Source organism: Ricinus communis, chromosome 4 (assembly GCF_019578655.1).
Source record: "Ricinus communis isolate WT05 ecotype wild-type chromosome 4, ASM1957865v1, whole genome shotgun sequence".
Classification (NCBI taxonomy): Eukaryota; Viridiplantae; Streptophyta; class Magnoliopsida; order Malpighiales; family Euphorbiaceae; genus Ricinus; species Ricinus communis.
In genome coordinates, this window is record NC_063259.1 from 25,648,506 (window position 1) to 25,674,525 (window position 26,020).

At 34.2% G+C, this 26,020-nt stretch overlaps 5 protein-coding genes and 1 long non-coding RNA gene across 9 annotated transcripts; 3 read left to right on the forward strand and 3 right to left on the reverse strand.

Moving 5' to 3' along the window:
- The first annotated feature begins 1,377 nt into the window (after nt 1-1,377).
- On the forward strand, nt 1,378-4,087 carry LOC8277399 (40S ribosomal protein S9-2). The gene is made up of 3 exons (XM_002511511.3): nt 1,378-1,537; nt 2,187-2,568; nt 3,664-4,087. Exons 1-3 carry the CDS (start codon nt 1,510-1,512, stop codon nt 3,845-3,847), a joined length of 594 nt encoding a protein of 197 aa, XP_002511557.1. The 5' UTR covers nt 1,378-1,509; the 3' UTR covers nt 3,848-4,087.
- A 504-nt stretch (nt 4,088-4,591) lies between these two features.
- Nucleotides 4,592-5,865, forward strand: LOC8277398 (putative pectinesterase/pectinesterase inhibitor 26). Its single transcript, XM_002511510.4, has one exon. The coding sequence runs from the start codon at nt 4,868-4,870 to the stop codon at nt 5,600-5,602; it is 735 nt and encodes a 244-aa protein (XP_002511556.2). The 5' UTR covers nt 4,592-4,867; the 3' UTR covers nt 5,603-5,865.
- Nucleotides 5,866-7,294: 1,429 nt separating this feature from the next.
- LOC112536377 (transcription factor PRE4) lies at nt 7,295-8,211 on the reverse strand. The gene is made up of 2 exons (XM_025159068.2): nt 7,981-8,211; nt 7,295-7,559 (listed from the first exon to the last, which is right to left on the reverse strand). The coding sequence occupies exons 1-2, from the start codon at nt 8,092-8,094 to the stop codon at nt 7,404-7,406; spliced, it is 270 nt and encodes an 89-aa protein (XP_025014836.1). The 5' UTR covers nt 8,095-8,211; the 3' UTR covers nt 7,295-7,403.
- Nucleotides 8,212-11,314: 3,103 nt separating this feature from the next.
- On the reverse strand, nt 11,315-14,683 carry LOC8277396 (RINT1-like protein MAG2). Of its 2 annotated transcripts, none has more exons than XM_002511508.4 (4): nt 14,252-14,683; nt 14,079-14,174; nt 13,489-13,592; nt 11,315-13,406 (listed from the first exon to the last, which is right to left on the reverse strand). In XM_002511508.4, exons 1-4 carry the CDS (start codon nt 14,535-14,537, stop codon nt 11,493-11,495), a joined length of 2,400 nt encoding a protein of 799 aa, XP_002511554.1. In that variant the 5' UTR covers nt 14,538-14,683; the 3' UTR covers nt 11,315-11,492. The 2 variants fall into 2 exon arrangements, with proteins under 2 accessions (XP_002511554.1, XP_015581924.1); XM_015726438.3 differs by having other exon boundaries at nt 14,079-14,177.
- Nucleotides 14,684-17,211: 2,528 nt separating this feature from the next.
- On the reverse strand, nt 17,212-22,675 carry LOC8277395 (F-box/kelch-repeat protein At1g74510). Of its 3 annotated transcripts, none has more exons than XR_007215524.1 (4): nt 22,039-22,668; nt 19,426-21,195; nt 18,578-18,786; nt 17,212-18,001 (listed from the first exon to the last, which is right to left on the reverse strand). XR_007215524.1 is itself a non-coding variant. In XM_048373024.1 (2 exons), exon 2 carries the CDS (start codon nt 21,189-21,191, stop codon nt 19,512-19,514), a length of 1,680 nt encoding a protein of 559 aa, XP_048228981.1. In that variant the 5' UTR covers nt 21,192-21,195; nt 22,039-22,675; the 3' UTR covers nt 19,197-19,511. The 3 variants fall into 3 exon arrangements, 1 of the variants encoding a protein (XP_048228981.1); XR_007215525.1 differs by having other exon boundaries at nt 17,212-18,005; XM_048373024.1 differs by lacking the exons at nt 17,212-18,001; nt 18,578-18,786 and having other exon boundaries at nt 19,197-21,195; nt 22,039-22,675.
- Nucleotides 22,676-23,096: 421 nt separating this feature from the next.
- LOC107261836 lies at nt 23,097-25,242 on the forward strand. Its single transcript, XR_001535746.2, has 2 exons — nt 23,097-23,171; nt 25,029-25,242. It is a non-coding gene; the product is annotated as an uncharacterized LOC107261836 (long non-coding RNA).
- The last annotated feature ends 778 nt before the right edge of the window (nt 25,243-26,020 follow it).

Genomic DNA, 26,020 nt, shown 5'->3' on the forward strand with positions numbered 1-26,020 from the left:
TTATATTATTAAAAGGTAAATAAAACTATTATTAGCAGGCTAAATATATTTTTTATTTTATTATATTATTTCAAATAATATAATTTAATAAAAATAAATTTTAATTATTAAAAATATTATAGTTAATTTTATTTATTTCTATAATTAAAAATATTTATAAAAATTATTTTAAAAATTAAAAAATTACTGATTTTAAATTTTAAATATCATAATTATAGATACATAATTATTTAATTATTAAATATACTTATAAATTAATAATATTTATTATATAAAGATTATTTATGTAAAATTAATTTAAAATAAATTATTATTAATAAATTTTAATAAAAATAACGGCTAAATGAATTAATTATGAGCTAATAAAAAAGTGTTAGATTAAAATTAATGGGAGTAATTAGCCACCGATCTTTAACATATGTCATTTGAAATTCTTAAACTGAACATTCTTTTAAAAATATTAAACTTATAAGTACTTTTTCTTTTTATCATCTTCGAAGCTATTCTTACACTGGCTAATTGACAGGATAAAATAGATTAAAATATAGGTAGAATATATGGAACTGGAAATACCAGTAGCATGAGAGAGAGAGAGAGAGGTGGCAACGTATTAAAAATGATGCATTAAATAAAAGATTATAAAAAGAAAAGAAAAGAAAAAAGAATATTAATTACTCCATATATTGTGGTAAGTAATGCAAAGGAAATGTGACCTGTAAAATTGAGGGTATGTTGGAGAAGGGACCTCTGTGTATTGCGGTTGGGATGTCCATAAGGGACAAGTAAAGCATACCATCGTGTATAGTTTTTTTTTTTTTTTTTTTTTGTTTTGTTATTATCCATGTGAACTGATTCCATTATTTATCTGCGGCCATGGAATCCGATCCATTGTTATTAAGATCAGATGAAGAAATCTAAGCTTCCGAAAGGAAAGATAAAAAAGAGGCAGCACTTTGGTCTCTTTTCATCATCTAATGGAAGCTCATTTCACCTGTTTTTTATAATTATCAAAATATCTCTTTTATTACAAACCCTAAAATTCCAATAATTTAAATTCTATTTACTTTCATTCTTAGCTTAGCTATTATTTTAGAGCGAGCAGTAACGTCAATATTAAAAGGAAAATCAAGACATAAGACTAATTAACTATTTTTTGGCTTCTCATTTTCGGTAGATAATGTTATTTTTGGAAAATCATGGTGCAATTGCTGCTTCATGATATCTGTCACTGAAATAAGACACCAAATTTAGAAAGGTCTTTGTTTTGGGCCGATTATCCAGTCCACAACTTAAATGAAATGGGCTTTTCTCTTAGTTGATGGACTGGGACTCAAACATATCCCGTAAGAACCAATAAGTAAATTACGAAACTAGGACTTTAAAATTAGGGTTTTAGGGTTACCTTCCTTTATAAACTCTCATTTTGAAGACTGGAAAAACCTAGTGTAACACGCAGAGAGAGAGAGCAAAATCTCTGTGTAGAGAAAACGGCCCCGTTTTAGCAGAGCCATGGTGCACGTCTCCTTCTATCGCAACTGTAACCTTTCTATCTTCCTCTCTATTTATGTATATGTATGTTTATGTAATTAGTTATAGCTATTGTCGTATTGACTCCTGTTATTTTAGTGAAGAATTTAGCGTGGAATTGTTGTATGTTTATCCATTTGTTATAAAGTATTGGTTTTTAATGTTTGATCCACAAGTATTTGCTTGTAGCTTGATGGCTCCTTTTTTTCCTTTTTTTTTTTTTCCTCTTTTGTTCTTTTGCTGACGGGTATGCTGTCCGTTTGGTGAGAAAAATGTGGAAAATAAATGGAATGGATGTGTCATCTTTAGATTTGGTGTATCTTGACTGCTTTTGATTTAATACTAGGTTAACATTGGTTATGATCTTTGATCTTCTGTGTCAAGGTCAGTGAAAGACAATAACAGTGAAATGGGTTTTCTCAGTCATATAAATATCGGGGTTTGGGGTCTGGGGTTTTTGTGCTAATGTGATCAAATTTCGTTAGACAATTCAAGAAGCCTAATTAAGCAATTTTGGTGATTTCTAGCCTTTTATTTTCAGCTTAACAGTGCACTACGCCCCTTGTAGGGTGGCAAAAATAATCTACGTATTATATCTGCTAATGCTTGTTTAATTTGGTAATTGATTTTGTGTTTATGCAATTTCTGTATAAATTTAGATGGAAAGACATTTAAGAAGCCCCGTCGTCCATATGAGAAGGAGCGATTGGATGCAGAGCTGAAGCTGGTGGGAGAGTATGGTCTGCGTTGCAAGAGAGAGCTTTGGAGGGTTCAGTATGCTTTGAGTCGTATCCGTAATGCTGCTAGAATGCTTTTGACTCTTGATGAGAAGAACCCACGCCGGATCTTTGAGGGTGAGGCCCTTCTTCGAAGAATGAACCGCTATGGCCTTCTCGAAGAGAGCCAGAACAAGCTTGATTATGTGTTGGCCTTGACTGTGGAGAACTTTCTTGAGCGCCGCCTGCAGACACTTGTATTCAAGTCTGGTATGGCAAAGTCCATCCACCATGCTAGAGTCCTTATCAGACAGAGGCATATCAGGTGAGCCTAAATACTTGGATCCTAAAATAGAAAAAAAAATCCTTAATTTATTGATGTTTGCCATTTATTTGCTGAGTTTCATAATTTTGCAATGTAAGGAGGTTGCACTGAGCTAAACTAAAGTTCTTGTTATGCTTTAAAATTGCGAGCAGAGTCATTATTTTATCTGGCAAAATCCGTATGGGTATCTTAAAAAAATAGGATTTGACCAATGATGATGTATTTCTGTATTATGTGGTGAAAGCACTGTGTTGGCGGGTCTGAAACTTTGAATATGGTGATTATATATAGTTACTAATTACAGTGGCTTAAAAAGGAGCAGTCTTACATGACTGGTGGCATGATATGAGGCTTCATTCTTAAAACAGCTTGCCAAGGGCTTTCTTATGTACCCATTATTGGAACTTTGATATAGCTTTTGTTGATTGTTATGAGCACAATCATGCCATGTTTAGAATGAAGTAGTGGGATTTCATGACTTTTGAAGTTGATAATTAGCTGTTCATTTTTTCTAATTTTGAAAAAAGTTTTTATTCTAATGCACTGAGGGCTTACCATTGAGCTAGGCCTTTTTTCTTGCCATTTTTGGTTATGTTTCTAGTCATTCTTGTATTCTGCCAATGAAAGAAGACATGGATGCCTTGTCTGGAAAGTTTTCTTGTTCTAAGTTGGTAACTAGTTGAATTTGGTTCACAAGTATTTTTATCTATTCTTTCAAGTTTGCTCGGAGATGATATGTTCTTATGTAAGGGGATGTAGTTTGAGTTTGTGTATATTGAGGATTTTTATATTCAAATTCCTTTAATTTGAAAAATATGAGGATTGTTATGTTAGTGTATTTATTCTGGACCTATCAGAATGTCAAAATATATTTTACCCAACATTCAACCAGTGTGCTCCCAGAAGTGCTGATGTTTTAAAACATGTTCTGAGAATATTTTTTCTGGTCCTAGCAGAACATCAAAACATGTCAATGGACCTATTCATCAGTGTGCTGTCATTAGTGCTGATGTTTTTCGACATGTTCTGTAAATTGTTTTCTCCGCCTTGTGATGATGGCGATTTAAATAATACGCTTGAACTTTTGGGATGCAGGGTGGGAAGGCAGGTGGTGAACATCCCATCTTTCATGGTGAGGATTGATTCACAGAAGCACATTGACTTCTCATTGACAAGTCCATTCGGTGGTGGGCGTCCTGGAAGAGTGAAGAGAAGGAACCAGAGGGCAGCTAGCAAGAAGGCTTCTGGTGGAGATGGAGATGAAGAGGATGAAGAGTGAGCCATGAGTTGAAGAAAACAAAAAAACTGTTGCTAGTAGAACTCCTGCTGTTGTCTCATCTAGTTTTGTTGTCACCCTTTCTGAGGCTAGGTTTCTTAAAAAAATTACTGCAGTAATGTTTTGTTTTCTGAACATTGATATTGTGTTTGTTTTATGATGCATTTGTGTATCTATGACTTTTTGCTGAGGATATAATTTTTGCTCCAAATGGCAACACAACTGGTTAAATATTATCTTTTACCCCGGATGTTTTCTTGAGTAGATCTTTCCTTGGATGTAACAAACCAAGCCGGTGTGCGTGCATGAGACGGTCTTCTTTAGGCCTGAACAACCCATCATTATCCTAGTTGGCCACGGTGATTGCTTCATTAGTCTTTTCATGTTAGAAACTGGAGTTGTAAGAAGGGATTTTGGCTTAAGCTTAATTTTTTCTGTAACTAATCGGATTAAAAACTCTTTATGTATTACGGTATTACCAGTTTAATAATTAATGAGCGGGAGTAAGAATTGTAGTACATCTGCTGTATCAAATGTAATGTCTAAGTTCATATTCGATGAATCATTCAATATCTATAGAAAAAGTTAGAAGACAGAGGTTGGCCTGCACCTAGCTCTCTTTTTGGGCTACCATGTCTTCTTTAGGCTTGAGTTCTTCATTTAGAGGTCATTAGATTGATGTTTTTTTGACATAAATTTGAAATCATAAAAGCTTTTTAAAATAAAAGAGAGCTAAAACGAATGAATAGATATGCGATTTCAAACTGGGCTTTAAAGAACTTAGATGAAGTAAGGCTTCTTTCCTGCCACTTTCCTTCAGTTTTTTATTGAAGTAAAATGTTTGAGCTGATGGCAGGGTTCTAAAGTCTAAATCCGCGTCCATTAAACCGACAGCAAAAGCTTGAGACTTGGTCTAATCAATCAATCTGGGCAGAAACCATTTCTTGTCTTCTACTCAAAAACATCTCTGCCATAAAATATCATCCACCAAAAAGTAAAAACCTGAATTCCAACCCTTTAACCATGGAATCCATTAACATTCTCAAAGGTTATGACAAAGTAGATTCCAATCTTGAAAATCAAAACCCACATCCACATCTACATCCCCACCATTCCAATTCCACCAAAAAACCCATAATCATCACCCTCACAATCTCAGCTATCCTCCTCTTAACTCTCATCATCACTCCTACGCTTGCTGCCTTGATCCACGAATCCAACACTGAGCCTCCTGAGTCTATCCCGCAATCCAACTCGGCCGAGTCAATCAGAACTATCTGCAACCTAACTCGGTATCCAACATCCTGCTTCACCAGCATATCCTCTCTTAACGTCTCAATAAAACCTGACCCAGAAGCCATTTTCAACCTCTCTCTTCAAGTCTCCATTCAAGAGCTCAAAAACGTCTCTACCCTTCTCAAAACTCTCAATGATGTTAACTCTCAGGCTGCTATTAATGACTGTTCGAGTCAATTTGATGATGCATTGGGCAAACTCGGCGATTCTTTATTGGCAATGAAAGTTGGTCCTGGAGAGAAAGCGTTGACTTTGGAGAAGATCAATGATATCCAGACTTGGATCAGTGCTGCTATGACTGATCAGCAGACTTGTATCGATGGGTTAGAGGAGATGGAATCAGTGGTTCTTGACGAAGTGAAGGCTAAGATGGTCAATTGTAATCAGTTCTTGAGCAACAGCTTGGCTATTATTGCTAAAATGCAGAGCCTTCTTGAAATGTTTGATCTCAAATTGCATTGACTTTGTTTTTCTGTGTGTTTGCAATGTTGAAGATTTGTGTTCCTCTTACCAATTCTATAATATAATATATATATATATATATATATATATATATATATTTTTTTTTTTTTTTTTTTTTTTTTTTTCTGCTGTGTGCATATGTAATGTTGTGATACATATTTGTGTAAATAAATAAGTTAATACATTTTTGTTGTTGGAGTTATGAATGATAAAGTTTGTATCAAAAACTGTATGTCTCTAATTAATGTTTAAAGTTATGGTCCTGGATAGAGTTTGATTATTCGGCTTTATAATTAAATCGAATTCATCATTTGTTCTGTGCTTCTTCAGTTGCTTGAACCAGAAACTTATAAAGATTGAAACTTGAGCCTGAATATGCCTATAAGAAGAATTCAAAATGGCAGAATTGTCTCAAACTCTCAGCTATAGCGGTTTAGTTTCTTTGGGAACTCAAAAATCGGAAGGAAATTTCTGACCAAAGCAGCCCATTTGCGCAAGGGCATAAAGTTTTATTCTGTTTCTTTGATGAGAAACTCTCATCTACTTTAAAAACTCGCATTTCATTACACCCTGAAACCGGTGATGGAGTTCAAAGTTAAAACACTTTTCAACTTTCACCAATTATGAGGATGAGCTAGCTAGCAAATAGCCATGCTTCCTTTCTTTCTTTTCAGGAGGTAATTGCTATGCATTTCCTTGTAGAACCATGTGATTTTTTCTTTTTGGGGACAAATACCTGGGATTATTTTGTCAGATAAGAGCAAAAAGAACTATAGCTCTTTAAAAATATGAGGCATAGCAGACCTTCCCATGTTACTCGCCATATCTGCTTTTTAGAAGATGTAAGTTTTTTTTGCTTATTATCAACTAATGAATTACATGGTGTATGTTGCAAAAAAGCCACACTCCAAAAAGTTTGTCAAACCAGAAAGTAGATATTTCTATTTTCTCTTCTTTTTTTTTTTTTTTTTTATAGCATAGACAGTAAAAGATTTACAGCCTCTTGAGTAGACTTGTTCAGGGCTCGATGCCTGTCCGACCGGTCCAGGCTAGGGTTAAGAGTCTCAAAGGATTTTCCTCTTGGGGTGACCAGAACCCCGAGGATGCTGCTGTTTTTTTCTTTTTTGGAGAGGCTTGAACATATACTGTCTAAATTATACAAGACAAGTAACCTGACCTGAACCAAAAAAAAAAAGAAGGGCCCAAGCCTAAATATAACAGATTTTCAGTTCGCTACTCATGAGTTCCAAGTATGAGAGGGTTGACGTCCAGGTGATCTCAAACTCTCATTTCAGACACTGTTGCTTGGTCAATAAAAGTTAGGACAAATTATTGCCTGCAAATATTGAGACTATTACACAAGTTGGTGATAAAATCTAAATAGAATATATGTAGTAAATGATGGCTTCCCAACTTGAACCAGACATTACCATTTGTTTAATCACCAACCAACCCCTTCAATTCCTGCCCTTAAGCTAATGAATAGAAATTTAAAAATAAAATAAAATCTAAGATAGACAAAACCCATAATTGAATATTATAAATCCTGTAATGTACTAACCACAGCCAGATCCTATTTGTCTTTTGTTAGTAGGTAAACATAATTAAATGTTTTAGTATGGGACCAAATACCAATAATTAGTAGAAGAATGTTGTTCTTAGTTAAAGACAAGTCATCAGTGAGAAGAATGAGACAGATGTATACTAGAATTTGGATTATAAGCATATTTTGCTATAGAAATAGAGGAAGATACATGCTGGCATCATGAATTCTAATAGATGGGTATTGAGAGAATTTCTATCACTGCTGTAGATTACTTCTAAGAGTTTCTATATCAACATCAGCGATGTTGAATGAATCCAACAGTTGAGATAGTTTTTCACTTAAATCATCCGCCTCACTTTGTAGACTCCTGATATAGCTGCATGTCTCCTGCAAGATTTTTGATACTGATACCTGCAATCAAGTACAAAATCCCTGCTCAGATATTAAAAAGGAAGCTGCAGAAGTCTTTTCTACTGCATGCATATATGATATCTTCTGTTTTGCATTTCCAATTAGCATTTGACATAAATATTTAGTTTCAAGAAACTTTAATGTTCAAATTTGTTCTTGCAGTTAGAACATGTAAAATTATCATGCTTGAATATTTTGACCATATTCTCTTCGATCATCGAGTATGTACGTAATGTTATTAACAAGGCTTTCATTTCTGTAATAAATGTAAAGTATGAAGCTAAAACCCATGCTAAGCTTTTTAAGGTAGTCTTAAAGAAGTGGGGAGAAAGAAAGAGAGAAAAAAAAGGAAAAAAAGGAAAAAAAGAAAAAAGAAAAGGGGGTTGAAAAAGACCAAAAGAAAAAGGAATATAGCCTATACCCTGGATGCCTGCCTTTGGTTAAGTTGAGGTAGTAATGCTTGTAGTTTCAAGACGAGATCATTGAGCTCATCTTGAGTAAACTTTGAGGCTGCTCCTGATCTTCTGCTAGACATTCTTGAATCTCTGATTCTTGCTTTCTTGCAGTAACTTGCTTAGTTGCTACTATCAAATAGGCAGTGAAGTTGCAATGGAAGGGAAGAGCAGCTTAAAAAGAGTTTGAGAAAGCATGTTGTGACACAAAGTTAGTTGGACAAATACATTAGTAAATTTAGACATGTATAAGTATGTCCCATTTGTCTCTCTTTTCTACACAACATGGGTCCATGATCAAGTAGTTAATTCTGCAAATTAAGTCTTGCAAAAAGATAATTGGCATATTAGCTTACTAGTTTAGTTGTGAAATCAATCCAAACACCTACCCTAATCATACACGTGTCTATATTAGCTGCATCTGTGCATTCTAATTATGGATGTTACTGTACTACCAAAATGATACTCTGTCTCTTGTTTGCCTAATAGGTCTTTTGAGGACATAGTCTGAACCAAACTTTTTTATCAATTGCCTTGCCCTGTCTCTCAAAAGTTCCTGTTCAGGGTTCAGTCCCTTTCTGTTTTGTCTATTACCTTTGCGTTGTCTCTTACAAAATCTTGTTCTTGATTCACTGCCCATCAACTGTATTTTAAGGTCTAGTTGAACCATCAAATCGAATTGCTTTAAAAAATATATAGAATCGAAGTGCCATTAACACAGAATAAATTGAAACACCTGAATATTTGTTTAGACTGAACACTGAAAAGATATAACCTAGGATAAGCTCTTTTCAACCCTAACCAACTTGGTAAATTACACTTTTCAGACTAATCCCACATGGATGGAAGTTAAGCAAACTACAACGACTAACAAGTAAGATTTAAGAGATAAGAATAAGAATCTTATGTTATGTCTGATTAGTATGGCTCAGGTATGTAGTTAGAGTGAGAATCTGATGAACCCGTATAGTAAAAGTAATACATGCAGAATGAAAATGGCAATTCAATAAACATGAGTAGGCCCAAGGTTACCATACATTACAAGCCAGAGTCACAGAGAAATATAACAAAGCAGTGGCTGCCCTTTAGATCCTTTACATAACAGCAACTATGGCGGTTAGCTAGACTACCAGAACAATCTTACAGAATCTGTATAGGTACTACCAATAGTCACAGTGACAAACAAAAGAAAGATTGGACTAGTGAGTCCAGATACGTACCCAGAAAGAAGAAGTGCCCAAATTTAACAGCAGGGTATTTGTCTCTACTATAATAACCAAAAAGCAATTCTCTTATAAATGCGATGCATGTTAAAGAGGCTCAAAGGTCTGGTCTGACGTGACTATGCATACGAGCGACTAAACTACACATTTAGGCTTGCAAATTTATATGCTACCTCAGATATTTATAATGAAAGGTCCATATTCGGATTTAGATTCAGATTCAGCCAACTGAATTCAGCTAAGAATATTTTTCCTTATTACTGTTTTATATTATGAGTCGTATTTTCATTTGTAATCCACTCTTAGTCGCCTATGTCATGAAATTATTAGTGCGCCAAGATGAATATGAAGTAGAACAGTAAAAAACTTTTATCAGGCGTGAGCAAGTGAGAAAGGGCTGAAAGTGGTCAGAGCCAATTATTAGGTATATTTGGCATCATCTACCAACCTCTTAATGTAGCCCCTAAATTTCCGGTTACCGACCCCATATGTTGTTTCAATCAGACGATGTGGCACTGCGATTGACACGAAGTTGCACATACGTCATAATACTACTGTTCCTGGATATAGTAAAAAGAATATCCAATTTCCTTCTATTTTTCTTTTTCTATAGCATTGATAATTCTAGTGGATCCTTTTAATTTTAATAATTTTTGTTAATGTAATTCAGTTTAATATTTGCTTTTGCCTGATCCAGTTGTTTCATTTGTAATTTTGGTTCAGTTCTAGAATTTAAAACAATTCAATTTATATTTATAAAAGGTTGATTGGATTTTGAACCGAAACCACCAAATACTAGTGTCAGTTCACAGTGATGCCAAACTGGCACTAAAAGAACTGGCCGAAATTATGAAAGCCTTCTTGATATGTGCAGTTCATCGTTCAACTACTGTCTTTATTTTTGGACCCAAAAACCTCACTTTCTCTTCTAGATCCTGAGCAGGAAGAAAGGTAGATCTTCTCTTCATAGATATGTTAGCTAATTAATGGCAGCCTTGTCTTTGCATTTATACGTATACTTCCCCAAGAAGAATCTTGACTGTAACTTTAAGCATTCACCAGGATCTATTCTTGTCGCCTTATCTCTGCTCAATTATGGCATCATTCAGCTGAGTACTTTTTGTCACTTCACCGTTGTTTATTGTTGTGACATATAGATGTCTAGAAGCTATAAACTCTTTTTGTGGCTGTGTATTACATCAAACATCGTGTTGGCATTTGGTTTAGAGACGTTTCGGATAAGATTATTATGAATTTTTCTATAGCAGGAAATTCCACATCTTAATACGTGGAATTGTTCTGGCATGCAAGCAACCGTACTGAATGCAGTGACTACTAAATCGTTAAACAATCGCACATCCAATAATTAGGACATCATTTTGCGTGTAAAGACAAAAGCACAGTGACATGGAATCTCATTTCAGATTTCCTGATTTTTCTTGTGGCGAGTTTGTTGAAGTCCAGGAAGCTAAAAGGGACACTGGGAATGCTGCCAATGAATATGAAGGGAGTACCGACATATGAAATGAAAGGCAGTGCCCAGAAAGTTACCGACACTTCTTGCACATGCACAAGCGTGTATTGGAACTTTCATTCCAAGTTACTGCCCAGTCAAAAGCCAGGGATATACTACTGGTTCTACGGTCTGGTTCATTTTCATCAAGTTCTAACCTGTTTCAGTTCAAGAGGGAGAGAAGTACGGATCGAATATTTAACTTTCTGCACTCCGAGAAAGGGACATTTGATTGCTAGCCACCAATTGGTCATTGTCTATCCACTCAGCTTTTGTATAGACACACATCCCCATACGCTGATGCTTCCAAAAAATGCATGCAGTAAAAATGTCGTAAGTTCACAGCTTTACTTGCAGCCTATCAGAACCAGAAAAATAAGTTTGAGCCTCGAGAGGCACAAGGATTAAGATTTTAACAACAAAATTTCATAACTATAACGTGTCATTATTTCCTGGCCTACTACAAGCAAGCATCAGAAAATAAGCTTCATTTTAGAGCTATCAGAAATTCTGATAATGAATATGGGAATCCTTATTTAGCAGTAAATCCAAACTATTTCTTCACAGTAAACTGAATAATTTTGTGTTATTGTATTATTTTCAGAAACAAATTGCTCAGACTATTAGCCCGAGTCGTGTACAACAAAAAATTTCTACAATTGCATCAATAGCCTGAACTAACCTCCCTGTTATGCTAACATACGGGCTGATGATGAAAAAGAAAAGTTTGATTTTGCAAAGTCCCTTAACTCATGAATACTCTACTGTTTAGTATCTTTGCAGCCTCAGCTACACTCAAATGCCTGATTCCATTCTCCTTCATCCATTTCTCTCCTCCTTCCAAACTATCAAGCTGCTCCTCCTCCATCTTTAACAACTTTAAACTGTCACTTATTTTAGGAAAGAACCCTTCAGGCCTCAAGCACCAAGTTCCAAAAACCCCGAACAAAACTTCCAAATCACGACCAAACCTTTCAATACCAGAATCATGAAACTTCACATTGCTCAAAAGGACGCCATTAAAAAGCAAGTGATCCATCCCAGATGCCAAACTTCTCCATACACCAACAAAGTCTATCCCATTCAGATCTTGTTCCACTACTTTCATCTTTCCTTGTAAATAATCTAAAGCCCCTACTAAATTTTTGGACACCGTCCAACCTTCTTCCCCCTTCTCCTGCCACTGTCTCCTGTTTTTCATATAATCTCTACTCCTAGCATCAAATCCCCTCAAAACAACAACGGATATCTTCTCAACCCACTCTTTTTGAAAAGCCTCAAGCTTTCTAATTTCCTCGTCGAAAATGCCACTAAAATCTCCATCTATCGGTGCCTCGCTGTTGTCAATGTCATTAGTTGATATTCCTAGTTGATCACCATGATCAGATCCCATTTCGAGAAAAAAAAGGTCCTCGCACCATTCCTTCAAAACAGACTCAAAGTAGCGAGCAGCATTTAAGGAATTTGCGACTTTGATTACAGCATCATCATCTGTTAATGCAGTCAGTCCTTCAGCTTCTTGGCACCTTAGAAGAACACAATCAAGAAATCTTTGTAGAACAGGTGCACCAACCAATCTGAGAAACCTTGACCTCAGAGAGGTGCTAGGCAATGATCGACATCGATCAACCACCAATGATAAGTGCCAAATGAAGGCAGTGGAAACCATAGGAGATTTGTAATTTTCTGGGCCAGATAAAGGAGCAGCCCCTTGAATTTTTGTAGTCCAATTTCTCTCGTCATCTACCACAGGTTTTAGCTTCTCAAGCGTTTCACTAAGCTCTAGTTCTGTCCACAGATCAAGCCAGTCAGGTCGGTCACCAAAGACAGATAGAGAAGAAATCTTCTGCAAGTTCTCATCCATCTGAATGGTAAACATGATTCCAGAGTGTGATATCAGAGACTTAATTTGTTTATCAAAAGCAATCATCAAATCAACAAGATGGAGCAATGATATTCTAGCCTGCGATTGAACACCAGCGACACTCTCTTCACCCAGTTGACTGGCATATGTGGGGAATATCTCTTTTGCTAAGTAGATTGACAAAGAGGTTACCATAGCTGAAATCCACTCTTCTCTGCAACTATATCCTACTAGCCTTGCTTCATCAACCAGCGGCTGCAATAATTCGTCCATTGTGTCAACATAATCCTTTGTAATCTTATAAACAAGTGAAAAAATGAATTCTGGCTTATCAATCCACTTTGGAAAATGTCGTTGGCATGCAATTGATAGAGGATTCACAAGTTCTTCAATTGCCCAAAGTGACTGGTGCAGAGCAGCTTCCTTATAATGGCCCTCAAGTTGCCGATATTTTCTCCGCCTCAGCAACTCTTGCAACTGGCACAAGGCAAGAAAGTTTTCACAGTACAGATTTTTGAGGTCTCCTTGCATCGTAAAAAGAGGGTTGGGGACTTCAGTTGATTTCCCCGTATCAAGGTTTGAGGAAGTCAAGGTGGAAAGTGGTGGCGGCCATCCAAGCGAAGCAAGAAGGGCCCGATGATCTGCAATTGCTTGTGGTCTCAAAATGGCCAAAGCTCTATCTACTCTATGATCAACCGCTGATACAATATGTGTCCACTGCGGCCGTGTCTTAGTGATCAAAGTTAAAACATTCTCTGTTTCTCCAAGAGTTTCAATAGCAAGCACACGCATTTCCTGCAATTGGAAAAGATTATAATTGAAGATAAAGATACAGGTACAAAATCTAATTTGTTGCAGATAAATCAATCACACACACTTCTGAATTTCGTGTAGAGGAATGCTTCCGAAGATTTTTGTTCATAACAGAAGATACACCATCTTCAATATCACCAACTAAAGTGTCAAGCTTCAAAGCAGTCTCTGAAAAGGGGCAACAAAATAGTTAGAGAGAGCACAAAAAGTATTGATCAAGCAATTGGAAGCATGTTTGATGACTACTTTGAAGGATAAAGATGAAAAACTGTTGTTATATAAAGTAAATGAAAAAAACAAATGGAAGACAGAACTAGTCAATTTTCACCAGTGAGACACACACATGAACGCTAACTCCCGCACCTCATTTACATCTTGTGTCTAAATCACGTCTAAAAGAAAATATCCATTCATACCATCTTTGAAGATGTGATGCAATTTATGAACTGAAAAAAATCACGAGTTAAAAATTTTAATTTCTAATTCTCAAACTTTGATTTTTCTTTTTTTATATGTTCCACCAAATGCATTGTAATTTCCCAAACACTGAACGCTACTACTACTAATAATAATAATAACACTAACAACACAACAACAAGAACAATGATCGGAGTAGTAATAATAATAACATAGAGAAAGAAAAACAAGTTATACCGGCATAGGCTCGAACTGTTTCGAGTCTAGCCACCTCTTTTGCGAGCGCTGGCAGCTCCTCTCCTGATATCTGCCCTTTCCTCCTTTCTCCATCTTCTACTACATCCACAAAAATTTAATTCAACATTTTCAAATTGCTAAATGCAATTAAATAATAGAACAAAACTAATGACCTGAAGTAGAACCGCGAGCGGTGATCGAACCGAGATCTGTCAACTTGGAAGTGGTGTCTTTTACTAGGCCATGAATTTGATCGGAGAATGAAGCGTATGCAAGAAGACTCAATTCAAGCCTCGAATTCAAACTTATTAATGTTTTCTCTAATTCCATACACTGCGATTGCAGCTCCGACACCAGATTCGGCGCCGTTTTCAGATCCTGTGGAGTGTGAAGTCTTGCATTGAGGAGTGAGATGACTGATGTTGAGAGTGGAGGCAGAATATGGGTTATTGAGTCCATTTTTTATTTTTTCCTTGTCTTTCACGTCATTAGATTTCGGAGAAGTTCTGATCGAATTTTGTATGATTCAGTGAAGAAGGAGAATGTCGCATTAATTTTGCTTACAAGAGAGATGCTGTATCTGACTCGGCCGCAACATCCAACGGGTCGAGTTCGGGTTGATCAAGCCCGAGACTAATGTATAAATTATGGGCTTCATGGGAGATGGAACTTGTTGATGAGATTCAAATTGGGCTTATTTTGGAAACTAAACTTGGAATTCTTTCATAAATACGAAAGAATCCTTAAAAAATTGTTAAGAATATCATTTTATTGTAAAAATATTTTTTTAAAATTAGAAATTCTATTTTAAAAATAGATGGTGTATGTTAAATATATTTTCTTATATAATAATATTTGTTATTAGCAATTTAGTATATACTTTTATAATTTATAATATTGAATTATTTAGTATATGTCTGATATTCGTTTAATGATATTTGGTACATATAATTAATATCTAAAATTGGTATTTAGACTATTCCTTTTATATATATTTAATATATATTTAGTACTTAAAATTATATTTTAATATTTATTTTATATTTTAATATATAATTAATATAAACTTAATATATAATTAGTATTTGTAACATTTAAAATACATAATTAGTAATATACCTTTTACTATATGTTTCGAATATAACGGTATATATTTAGTATTTAAAATTATCATTTGATATTAAATTTATACTTTTAGTATTTGTATCATATATTTTATATCTAAGTATAAATTTAATATATTTCTGGTATGTTACACCCATATTTTTTATTATTATTATATTACTATATTTTATTTCAAATTGCTATTCTTTTAGTTTATTATTTTTCTATTTTTGACTTCATGACGAACCTTATTTTACCTACTTATATATACATATAGACTAATTAGTATGTTTTTGAATGAAATGGATAATTATTTGGAAAAGGTTATTCTTAAATTAATTGTCTTATTAAATAAGACTAAACTAAATCTATTATGTGTTGATTTTTTTAAGTATTTTGTTAAAGTGTTTTTAAGACCTAAAAATCACAATTAAAGTTTATAGACTCTTAATTATTTAAATTAGATAAAATAGCCATTAATTAATAAAATAGGGTTTTAATAATATTGGATTTATTTTATTTTGGGTATTAAAAGGTACTTTGATATAACATAAGAAATAGCTTTTTAGCCCCTCAACTCTCTCTCACTTCGCACAAACACTGGCTCTCACCCCTTTTCACTTGTCCATCGCCCTTATCGTCCTCGTTCAGTCTCAAACCACCAACTAACATCATCTTAGTTCACCTAGCTCATTGGTGATTGGAATTGCAACATTTCTTTTGCTAGAAAATCAAGTTTTGCAGAGATAGGCAGCGACACTTTCATTTTCAGGCAAAATCAACAATGTCGAGTCAAGACGCCACCACCAATTAACTCTCCAACCTTGAAAATGTCAATCTGAAATTAGTCAAATGTTACATCGTCGGAGATGATGAAAATAAATATTAAAAGAATGGAAGAGAAGAACTAAATAAGTAAAAAAGATTTTTAAAAAAAAAGTACAAATGAAATAGAAATACAATATAAATGTAAAAAAAGAAAGTATATAAAAGATATTATATATTTAAAAAAACAGCATTTAATGTAATCTCCTAATTAAACTTCAAAACTAGCCCAACATAGACCTAGAAATCAAACATGTAAATGAAACGTAACCATATTTATTACTTTTTCCGTCCACTTACATACAAATAAAAAAAATAAATAATTTTAAAATTAATATGATTAATTTCAATAATCTCTGAAATATTCTTATTATACTTTCTATAAAAGCTACAATTTTAAGAGATAAAATATAAAATTAATTCCATGCCACAATGTAGATATAAGTAAATAATGAATATAATTAATAATTACTTATTAAATAAACAATTAAAAAAAGTAGATTGTAATATGAAACTAATAAAAAAATGGCAACTATTTTGGAAGTATTATTTAGGCTTAATTTGTAAAAGAAAAGAAAAGAAAATATTGACTTCGTACCTTTTAGTTTGAGCTAGTGCTTGATCAAGTTAAAGTCTGACATTAATAACATCTCAAATTTGAGAGGAACATCATTAACAACAGCATCACTATCTCAGAATCCTTCTTCATCATCGTTCATCACCATCAAAATCAGAAACAGCAATGAATAAAAATCCTCATTTCACCAAATCTCAAGATACTATAAATCGAAGGCACTGTAAAATTCCCCGACAATTTTTTCGCACTGAATAACCTTAGGCGAAGGCTTCACCAATAAAATCTAAAAAGTAAAATTATGAGCAATTCGTAGAGTGCAGATTAGCTTGGCTTGCTGTATCCAAGTACAAACAATTAGAGCTCTAGAGCTAGCTCTGTGCCTGTGGAGCCTTTCTTCTCTCTGTAACTGTTCTGTACTTTCTAAAATGCAGAAAGAAAAAAGAAAAGAAAGGCAAGAGAGAGTTGGGATGGGTAATAATGCAAATGCAGAAGCCGTAAAGACACCCACGTGAGTAGCGTAATGGTTTAGCAGTGGCATTCCGCAGTCCAGCAGCCAGCCCCAGATTTTTCTTGGGATACAAATGTACTTTTTCCTTTTATCCAATAACTTGGGTGCAACAAAAGATCTCTGTTCAATTAAATTGTTTTGACTTTTGAAAGAAAGAAATACATGAAAAGTTGTTTGCGACTAACAGGACCAACTGTGTCTGCGTGCAGCAGATAGAAGCAAGTAGTACAGAGAGGAAAAAAAATAAAGGATTTTTCATGCAGCAAATTCAACTAAGTAAAATAGAAACAGACTAAAAGCAAGAACAGTATTGGAAATCACAAATACGAGCAGACACAAAACAAGGGAACAGCCTTTTTGGCACTTTGTCCTCTTATCGGGCACTAAACTCCGTCCCCAGTTCCCCACCATGCACATAAACCAACTTTTTCTGATGTCACAACAGAAGTACACAAGTTCAAGATTATAAATGTTCCATTGTTCATGACGTACAGGACAGTCGACAGCAAAACTCGCTATTTCAGACATTCTTGCCTGTTCTTTCTCCCATTTTCACCTTCTTTTTTGGTGTACAAATCCCAGCCGAAGTTTGATGGGATGGGATATTGGGATTAGTTACTTGGCTACTCTTATTCCACTTTCTTTTTCTACCAAGAAACAGATACAATCTAAATAATCAATGTCGAGCCCTCAGCTTTCTTTTCTGTACCACTCATTTCCAGCTCAACAATTCATTGCGGTTAAAATGGAAGCAGATGGAGAACTCGGCTCGACATATATAGTAATTCTTGACTAGAATTTGGCCCAATAGCTTCTTTTCTTGGCTGCAGAAAGATCATGATGTACGATAGGATTAATGCCCACTTCTCTTGTTCACCGACTAACTGCTGATTAAGTTGGTTTTTCAATCTGGCTTATATAGAAAACAGAAAAAGGAGCGCATTAATTAGCGAGTAAGCTAGGATATGAATGAGAAATTTAAACTTGATAGCAGACAACAGATGTGCCAAAACTAACATGTATTGCATTTGATAGTAATCTGAATAAGTTATAACATGGCATGTAAGGAAATGCAAAATTGTCGAAACATTGTAGACCAGCTGAGTCTTCTATATAGTATCTATCAGAAACCATGAAAAATATAGAAAAAAAAAATTGTTATTTGTTTGTGAATAGACAATTAATGTAACAGCAGAAACCCCCACTCATAGAGAGTTTCACACTCCATGAAGATAGGATAAGGTAGAAGAGAATCTAGGAAAAGCAAGAAGATAGCATAGCTTCCAACCAATAGTGTTAGAAAGATAAATACAATAAATCATATATACAAAAAATGGCACAAATTAAATAATGTAAACTTCAAGAAATAGATGCAGCAGGATAGCATGTACCATTTTAATAAAATATTGGAAAGAGAGCTTAGTTGAAGTACAAGAACAAATCATAAAAAGTTATGAGTTACGTAAACCGAAGCTTCTGACTTACGATTCTGCCCCAGCTATGTTTTATGCCAAAGAATTTGAAGCTTCCCTCAATGCAGGGCAACTGTAAGCACCTTGAAGCTTTCTGTTGACTAGTCAAAGGTCTTGTCGTACGCAAAAATAAACAAGCTGGCCCAAGCATGGTTAGAGTTGACCCCTGCATCACAAGTCTTGAGGTCAACAGGAAGGTTTGCAGGTGCTTAGCACCATCACCTGAAAAACTAGAACTGATTAGTTTGTGATTCTTGAAAGCTGATGTACTCCACCAGATTCAGAAACATCAGAAAGAATTAAATTCAAATTGAGATGCCTATTTTCAGCAATTTGTTCAGATAGAATGAAATGCTAGAAGTTTAATCATCACAAACGATTGCAGGTCATGCAATATTAAGTACCATACACATATGTATTTGTTCACATTTATCTATAATCTATTATAGTCATTAGCAACTTTCTCTTGAAGACAACTACATGCGCAATTTTGGGAGAGATAGGTGTTAGGATATTCATTCATATAGGAATCATAATTAGCATTTCTCTTGAAAACCGAAGAGTTGATATTTATGAAGACTATAAGACAATTATATGATGGATAAACATTTCATAAAAAAATTGAGACAACCTAAAACTGTAACGGTAATTTTATTGATCTGTGCAAGTTCTACACTATGCAACTTTTGAGAAGCTTTAATGGTAACTGAGCAGACGCTCTCTGACTGGAAAAGGTAAAGAAAGTACATGAAATAAACCAATTAAAAGTAAGAGGCGAAGTTATCCAACCTCTGTTTTAAACTGTACCTATACCTCTAAATTAAAACCTGAAATTATCCCAAAAAGGAAGGCAGAGATTACCCAATGTCCAGATTCCCATCTTTTGGAAACCTATGTTCCACATAGAGGACTCCGTGCTTTATACTTGGTGTTGATAAAACTGCACCTCAGCATCCCATCACAGCACAATTATACACGAAGCTCCCTGAAGGTTTCTTTGCAAGCAAATTCCACTTTGGGGGGCCTTCACCTGGAACCCAAGAGTTAAGCTCAATCATTCCCCCACCTAAAGTCCTAGGTCCACCTATAACAATTAGCCGATCACCACATGCCCTAAAGGCCAATCCCCAACCATTCATTGAAACTACATGTTCAGGCAGCCCGCCGAGTGCAATCCACAGATTCTTTCTTTTGTCATATTTTCTCACCTCCTTGTGTGCATAGTCAGCTGCATAAAGCTCATTATTTACAACTGCAACTAAAGGAGGTGCCTCAGCTGCAGCAGGTGTTTCATTTCTCCCCGTCCCTCCATTTCGTGCAGGGAACATATCAGGTATCACAAGCCATGTTTTTGTTGCCAAATCATACACCTCTCCACAGGTCAGCATCTTTGTATTACCTGTCCCAGTTCCACCAATAACATAAAATTTCCCATCCATAAATACTCCAGAACACATTTTCCTGGCTTTATGCATGCTTGGAATGGTAATCCATGTGTCGGTTTCCGAATTATAAAGTTCGGCTGAGCTCAAAATATTGCCACATGGATCACAACCGCCAGCTAGAATTGCAATTTCTCCCAGACTAGCGGACCCAAACAGGCATCGAGGTGTGTTCATCTTCATGCCGGATGTCCACGTGTTCGTTAAGATGCTATATTTGTAAATAACATGAGACTCAATTTCCTTCCCAAACACAAGCAGTTCCGTACCAACAGCCAAAGATTCCTTGTCCGAACACATGAAGCATTCATTGGAATTCATTCTTGGCAAATGCATCCATCGGCGGCGAATAGGATCAAAGGCCTCCCATTCAAGGAGGTTGCATGAGAAGTATACCCAATGCTCAACATAACCCATACCCCTCCTCAGCTTATACAGCAAACCGCTCCGAACTACAAACTGGAAGCTTTTGTTCAATGAAGCAATGTTGCCATAATCAGACCTTGAGCAATGAAGGAGACAGCTTATTGACAATTCTCGACCTAGTTCACTAATAAGTGAACTTGAATCTGACTTGTCCTCTGCTTGATCCTTATTATCTGCTTGATTAGCTTGCATGACAGAAAAACCCTGCAGGCCATCTGTTTGTTGCTGATTATGCCGTTGATCAGTTTGCACAACTGAAAGAACATGAATACCTGCCACTTGATGCTGATTATCGGTCTGATCAATTTGCACAACTGAAAGACCACTCAGACCTGCCACTTGATGGTGCTCTGGGTGATCAGATCGCACAATGGAAAGAACAAGCAGATTTTCCGCTTGTTGCTGATTAACTGGCTGATCAGTTTGCATAGCAGAAAGGCCACTCAAACCCACACCCATTGCTTGATGCTGACTGGATTGATCAGACTGCATAATAGAAAGAGCAGGCAGTCCCTCTGTTTGATTCTGATTATCTGGTTGATCAGTTTGCAAGGCAGGAAGAACTTCTAGACCTTCCATGTTTTCCTGTCTCTCCTTTGTGTCTAAAGGCCTAGCTGCCTTTCTTGATACAGCATCTTCATCTTCCATCCGGCGCTTGCTGGAGAGCTCAACAACACGCAAAGAATTGTAAATCCATTGGCTCTCTTGCTCACATGAGGCTGGTAATCCCCTTGAGGCGATATAAGATCCCTCCAACATGTTGCTGGAATTATTAAAGCACTCATTATGGAGAAAGAATGAAGAATTCATATATTTATGAGTGTAAACATCCAGCAAAATGGCGTGATCTTTAAAGGAAATAAATTAAATATCAACAACCATGTAATCATAGTGCATGCAAAAAGAGCTATTTTCATTCTGGGTAAAGCAATAAAGCAAGAAAAGGAATCGGAAAGAAAACTCAGAACTTTAAGACATCTATATTTTTCAAAAACCATGTATAAACACATAGGACGACTGTCAATCCAACCGTTTATTGATACAACAAATCATAAAATAAGCTTTCTACCAGCAATGAATTCTTGAGTAACAAGAACAATGAACAACCTAGCAAACATGAGCAAAATATTACATATCAAGAACTCTTTTAAAAAGAAAAAAGCCGCAAGTTCCATAAAAGAATAAGACAGTGAAAACAGCTACAAATGAGAAATGGCAAGTAAACAAAATCAGATCTATCAGATGTCAAAGAAACAAGAAATCTAATCAAAGGATTATCAAAAAAAGAAAAAGAGAGAGATTTATCAAAGAGTGAATACACACATACCAAACTTACAACCAAAATAATAACAGTTAAAACCATAATTCAATTCAACAAAAGAAGTTTTCCCTCTAAAAACAAGGAGCTAACTAAAACAAAGATCTCTGCCAACAAAAGAAAGACAGCAACACCAATTTGCGATAAACTCCATTCAAGGACAGTAAAACGGGAAAAAAAAAAAGAACCCAGAAAGCATAACAATTAATAATAAGCAAAAGAAGCAAAGATGAAGAGCGACAACGACACTGGCATTTTCAAAAGAAAGCAAAGAGAGAGAGAACTCACAAATTGAGTGAGCAAGAAAGAATGGAACTTTTAAGTGTTGTGAGAGAACAATTCTGTATAAGAATCAAAACCCAGTTGCAATTTTTTCTCTTTCTTGCTTTGGTTACTTTGGTTCTCACTCAGCTCACGCACGCACGCACGCACGCACACTCTTGTTTTTCTGGTTATATTCGCTGGCGAGAGAGAGAGAGAGTGTGTAATATACAGTATAAAATAATATAATAAAAATGGGGTTAATGGTAATGCTGTGCTGGGTTTATATCGTGGGCCTTTTATAGAGTCATAAAAAAGAAAAAATTATAATAATTTAACAGAAAGAGAAAGAAAAGGAATGCAAGTGTGGGGTCTACAACAGGAAGAAGAAGAATAAGGTTAGAGAGAGAATGAGTCGCCGGTTTGGGATTGCGGCCCCAAGGTGCTGAGAAACCGAAACCGCTAACGGCCGTTTTTGCACTGGCACGTGTTTCTATTTAAAAGCAATCTATCTAATTCCCCTTTTTTCTATTTCTTCTTTTCTTTTTTCTATTTTTTATTGTGTACATGCTTGTGTATGAGTTGGCTTTTTTCTTTTTCTTTTTTCAAAGAAAATTACTTTTTGAAATATGAAAGTAATGTTTTTTCTTTGAAAACAAAAGTAGTGGTTTTGGAAATAAAAGGATTGATTTTATATAATAAGAGTAGATAACAAAGTTATAAAATTGTGTAAGAAAATTGCATATCAAATAATATACGGATAATAATTTTATTCAAATTGAGATATAAGTTTATTATTCGATAAATTTATATTTTATCTAATGATTTTTTTAAAAAAAATATTATATTTGGAACTTTTTTTATATATTCCAAATTTAATTACTATTATATCACTATAACATCATTTAGCAGTATATTGTATCCATAACTCTATAACGATACTAATTATATTATTTTAATATTTTATTTTCATTATATACATGGTTAACGAATAATAAATTTTTTCACGTGTCAAATGAAATTATAGCTTATAAATACAGAAGTCGATTATATAATCATATCACTTTTTCGATTTTGTAGAGAGAATACAATGCATCTATAGCTAGACAGAGATCGATTAAAGTTTCCGACATCGGTTATCCATCGGAAGAATTTATAGGGTAAGTATATGACAGTGATAAACTCTTCTTTTTCTCTTTTCGATATTTAAAAATGAAAGTAAAATAAAGTGAGTGAGTTGATTTGAGCCGATCTTCTTATGCTTGGGTTAGCATCACTATTGCTATTCAAATTTTGTAAGTTGATGCAATTTTTCATTTGTCGAAATTGAAGAGAGACAATAATTGTGCCTTTGATTTTACATCTAAATAAAAAGTCTTTCTAGTTATCTAAATAAAATGAATAAATAATCTTCCTTTTTCAGTTAAATAATCTTACAAAAATAATTAACTTCCTCTTAAAATAGACGATTAGTTCCATTTGATGATTAATAACCATAATTTAATCCCAATTATAGTTTACTTTTTGAAATTATATTTTAGGAAACACAAAATGTTATAGGAACATTCTTCAAAAAATTTAGAAATAAGAAAGAAAATCAATAACTTAATGATTTAAATTAAAAAAAATGATTTTATTGAATTTTTAATTTAATTGCTTTTTTCAATATTCCCTGTTTAACTTTAATTGTCTTCTTTTCACCAAATCATTTGTTTTTTTGTCTTATGATTACAAAATCCAATGAAACCGTCAACTTGACATTTTCTCAAAATGAAATACAAATCCACATGTGTGTGATGTTATTAGTTTCGGATTTTGTTTCTTTGATTCCTTTGTCTCTTTGTGTTGATTTTCATATCCAATTTGGCTTCTCTTCTCTTTTCTTTTTCTTTTTCTTTTATCATTTTTTCTACTTTCACTTTATTTCTTTTCATTTCCCTCCTTATTAGGTTAGCATTTAATTCATTATCTCACCCCTGGATTCTCTTTCATTTTATTCCCTAAATTAGCACCAAAACCCTAAACTACTCTTCAATTCAAAGTCTTTAAGATGTGGGTTTGAGATTACTGTTGTTTGTTAAAAAAAGTAAATTTTTAAAATTACCGTAATACTATCTTATAAGTTATCAATTTTTTAAGAAAATATTTATTTTTTTATGAAATTAAATATCTCACCTAGTATTTTATTTATGTTTATAATATTTTTTATAATTCTTGATTTTTAAAATAAATATAAACCATCATAGGAAGAAAAGCATGTAATATTTTTTAAAAAGTTTTAAATTTAAATAATTTATCCTTAAACTATCATCATTAAGTAATTTTAACTTAGATACATAATTTAACTAAGGTTTAATGTTTTAAGTTAAAGTATATTATTAATACTAATAATTATTTAATAAATTAACTTTATTTAAAATTTTAATAAAATTAGAATTTTATTCAACTAATATTTATATATAAAATAAGACCCCTAATCTTTTGGATCCCTATTTACTTAGAGCCCTACGGTAGGTTTTAGTAGTCTACTATGCTTGGAGCGGATCCTGTATTCGCCCTTTTATTTTATGGCAGTGTACGATGTACATTTATCATAAATTAATGTAGAGATTAGTTCTAATTAATTGCTATTTTCAAATTTCTCATAGGGATGTGACTGATCATGGGTTTCTTGATGTGTAATCAGCCATAGAATTAGCCATGATTTATGAGATGTAAAAATAGTGAGACGTGGAATTAGCCTAACCAAAATAATTAATTGACTTTTGGTCCTTATAAACCTCTATAGCATTATCATGTTATAATGAAAATGACATTATTATTTTTATTTATTTAAGGAACTATAATAACAATTATAAGATATACTTTTAGCCTAACACAGATACATATGATATTATCTAAAATATGAAGAAAATTAGGGTTGGGTATTTTACAACACAGGGAAAGTGAAAAAGAAGAAAAAGGCACCATGATCATCATAATATAGAATGATAAGAGAGCATCATCTTCTTCCTCAGGTCAGGTGCACACCAAATGGCTAAGTGTTAATGTTTCTGCATGCAGAAGTCACTTTATGTTAGCTTATAAAGCGCCAAATGTCTTTGCAGCGGTAGCGAGGGGGGTTCAGGGCACGCGCAGGATTGCTATGGTGTGCTTCTGAAAACAGTGCCACCTGCGATAACAAATGTAAAACCAATCTGACAGCTAATCAGTGTTCAAAATTCATCAACAGGACATAGTGTACATGCATGCTTGCTTTGCCTTTCTTATTACTTCATTAAGCAGTTCCAAGTTGAATTTATCATTTACAGCAACCCAAAAAAAAAAAAAAAAAAAGTAGATAAAATTGCAAGACGGACATGGAAATGTATTTAATTATATAGGTTTTCTGCGATTGTAGAACAAAAATGGGCAAACAACTTGAATGGTTGGATATATAGGTTTTGGGGAATGCACTGAAAGGAATTCTTTTTTCTTTTCTCAGGAGTCAGGAGTAAGATTTCCAGGGAGAGTACCATTCTCTGTATGCAATCATTATGAAGCCACATCTACCAAGAATCTTATATGTGGGATGTGTGTGTCTATATATACACTCTTGCTAAACTGTAGATTCAAAGATAAAATCCGAATAGGATTAGTTATATTTCATGTAATATAATCGAGAGTTATTCTTCTAAGTTGATACGTTAAAAAGAAAATTGATTCCAGAGGAATTTTCAAATTAGATTTACATGCATGGTACATATACAGTAAATTATTTCTTAAATTCTATTATTGTGACATGAACTTAAAACAAATTGCTATACTAAAAGTTGTCGGATATGAATATCTTCTTTATTCAATTCTCCTTAATAACTTATACATAAAGTTTTTGTGAAAGCCAAAAGGAGGGTTGTATTGTACAAATTCAAATTTATGAATGTAACAACAAACTCCTTTGTACAGTTCAACACTTGATCAAAATTAGCCTGTTGCCCCTATTAGAAAGCAAACCACCATCATTAATTTA

What these genes read in the sequence shown, in the direction of transcription:
- LOC8277396 (XM_015726438.3), bottom strand. Translation starts at nt 14,537, where the DNA reads ATGGACTCAATAACCCATATTCTGCCTCCACTCTCAACATCAGTCATC. An exon ending in CGCTCGCGGTTCTACTTCAG is followed by an intron (nt 14,178 to 14,251) that starts GTCATTAGTTTT and finishes TTGTGGATGTAG; the next exon opens with TAGAAGATGGAGAAAGGAGG. An exon ending in AACAGTTCGAGCCTATGCCG is followed by an intron (nt 13,593 to 14,078) that starts GTATAACTTGTT and finishes GCCCCTTTTCAG; the next exon opens with AGACTGCTTTGAAGCTTGAC.
- LOC112536377 (XM_025159068.2), bottom strand. Translation starts at nt 8,094, where the DNA reads ATGTCTAGCAGAAGATCAGGAGCAGCCTCAAAGTTTACTCAAGATGAG. An exon ending in ACCAAAGGCAGGCATCCAGG is followed by an intron (nt 7,560 to 7,980) that starts GTATAGGCTATA and finishes ACTTGATTGCAG; the next exon opens with GTATCAGTATCAAAAATCTT.
- LOC8277395 (XM_048373024.1), bottom strand. Translation starts at nt 21,191, where the DNA reads ATGTTGGAGGGATCTTATATCGCCTCAAGGGGATTACCAGCCTCATGT.
- LOC8277399 (XM_002511511.3), top strand. Translation starts at nt 1,510, where the DNA reads ATGGTGCACGTCTCCTTCTATCGCAACT. An exon ending in CGTCTCCTTCTATCGCAACT is followed by an intron (nt 1,538 to 2,186) that starts GTAACCTTTCTA and finishes GTATAAATTTAG; the next exon opens with ATGGAAAGACATTTAAGAAG. An exon ending in ATCAGACAGAGGCATATCAG is followed by an intron (nt 2,569 to 3,663) that starts GTGAGCCTAAAT and finishes TTTGGGATGCAG; the next exon opens with GGTGGGAAGGCAGGTGGTGA.
- LOC8277398 (XM_002511510.4), top strand. Translation starts at nt 4,868, where the DNA reads ATGGAATCCATTAACATTCTCAAAGGTTATGACAAAGTAGATTCCAAT.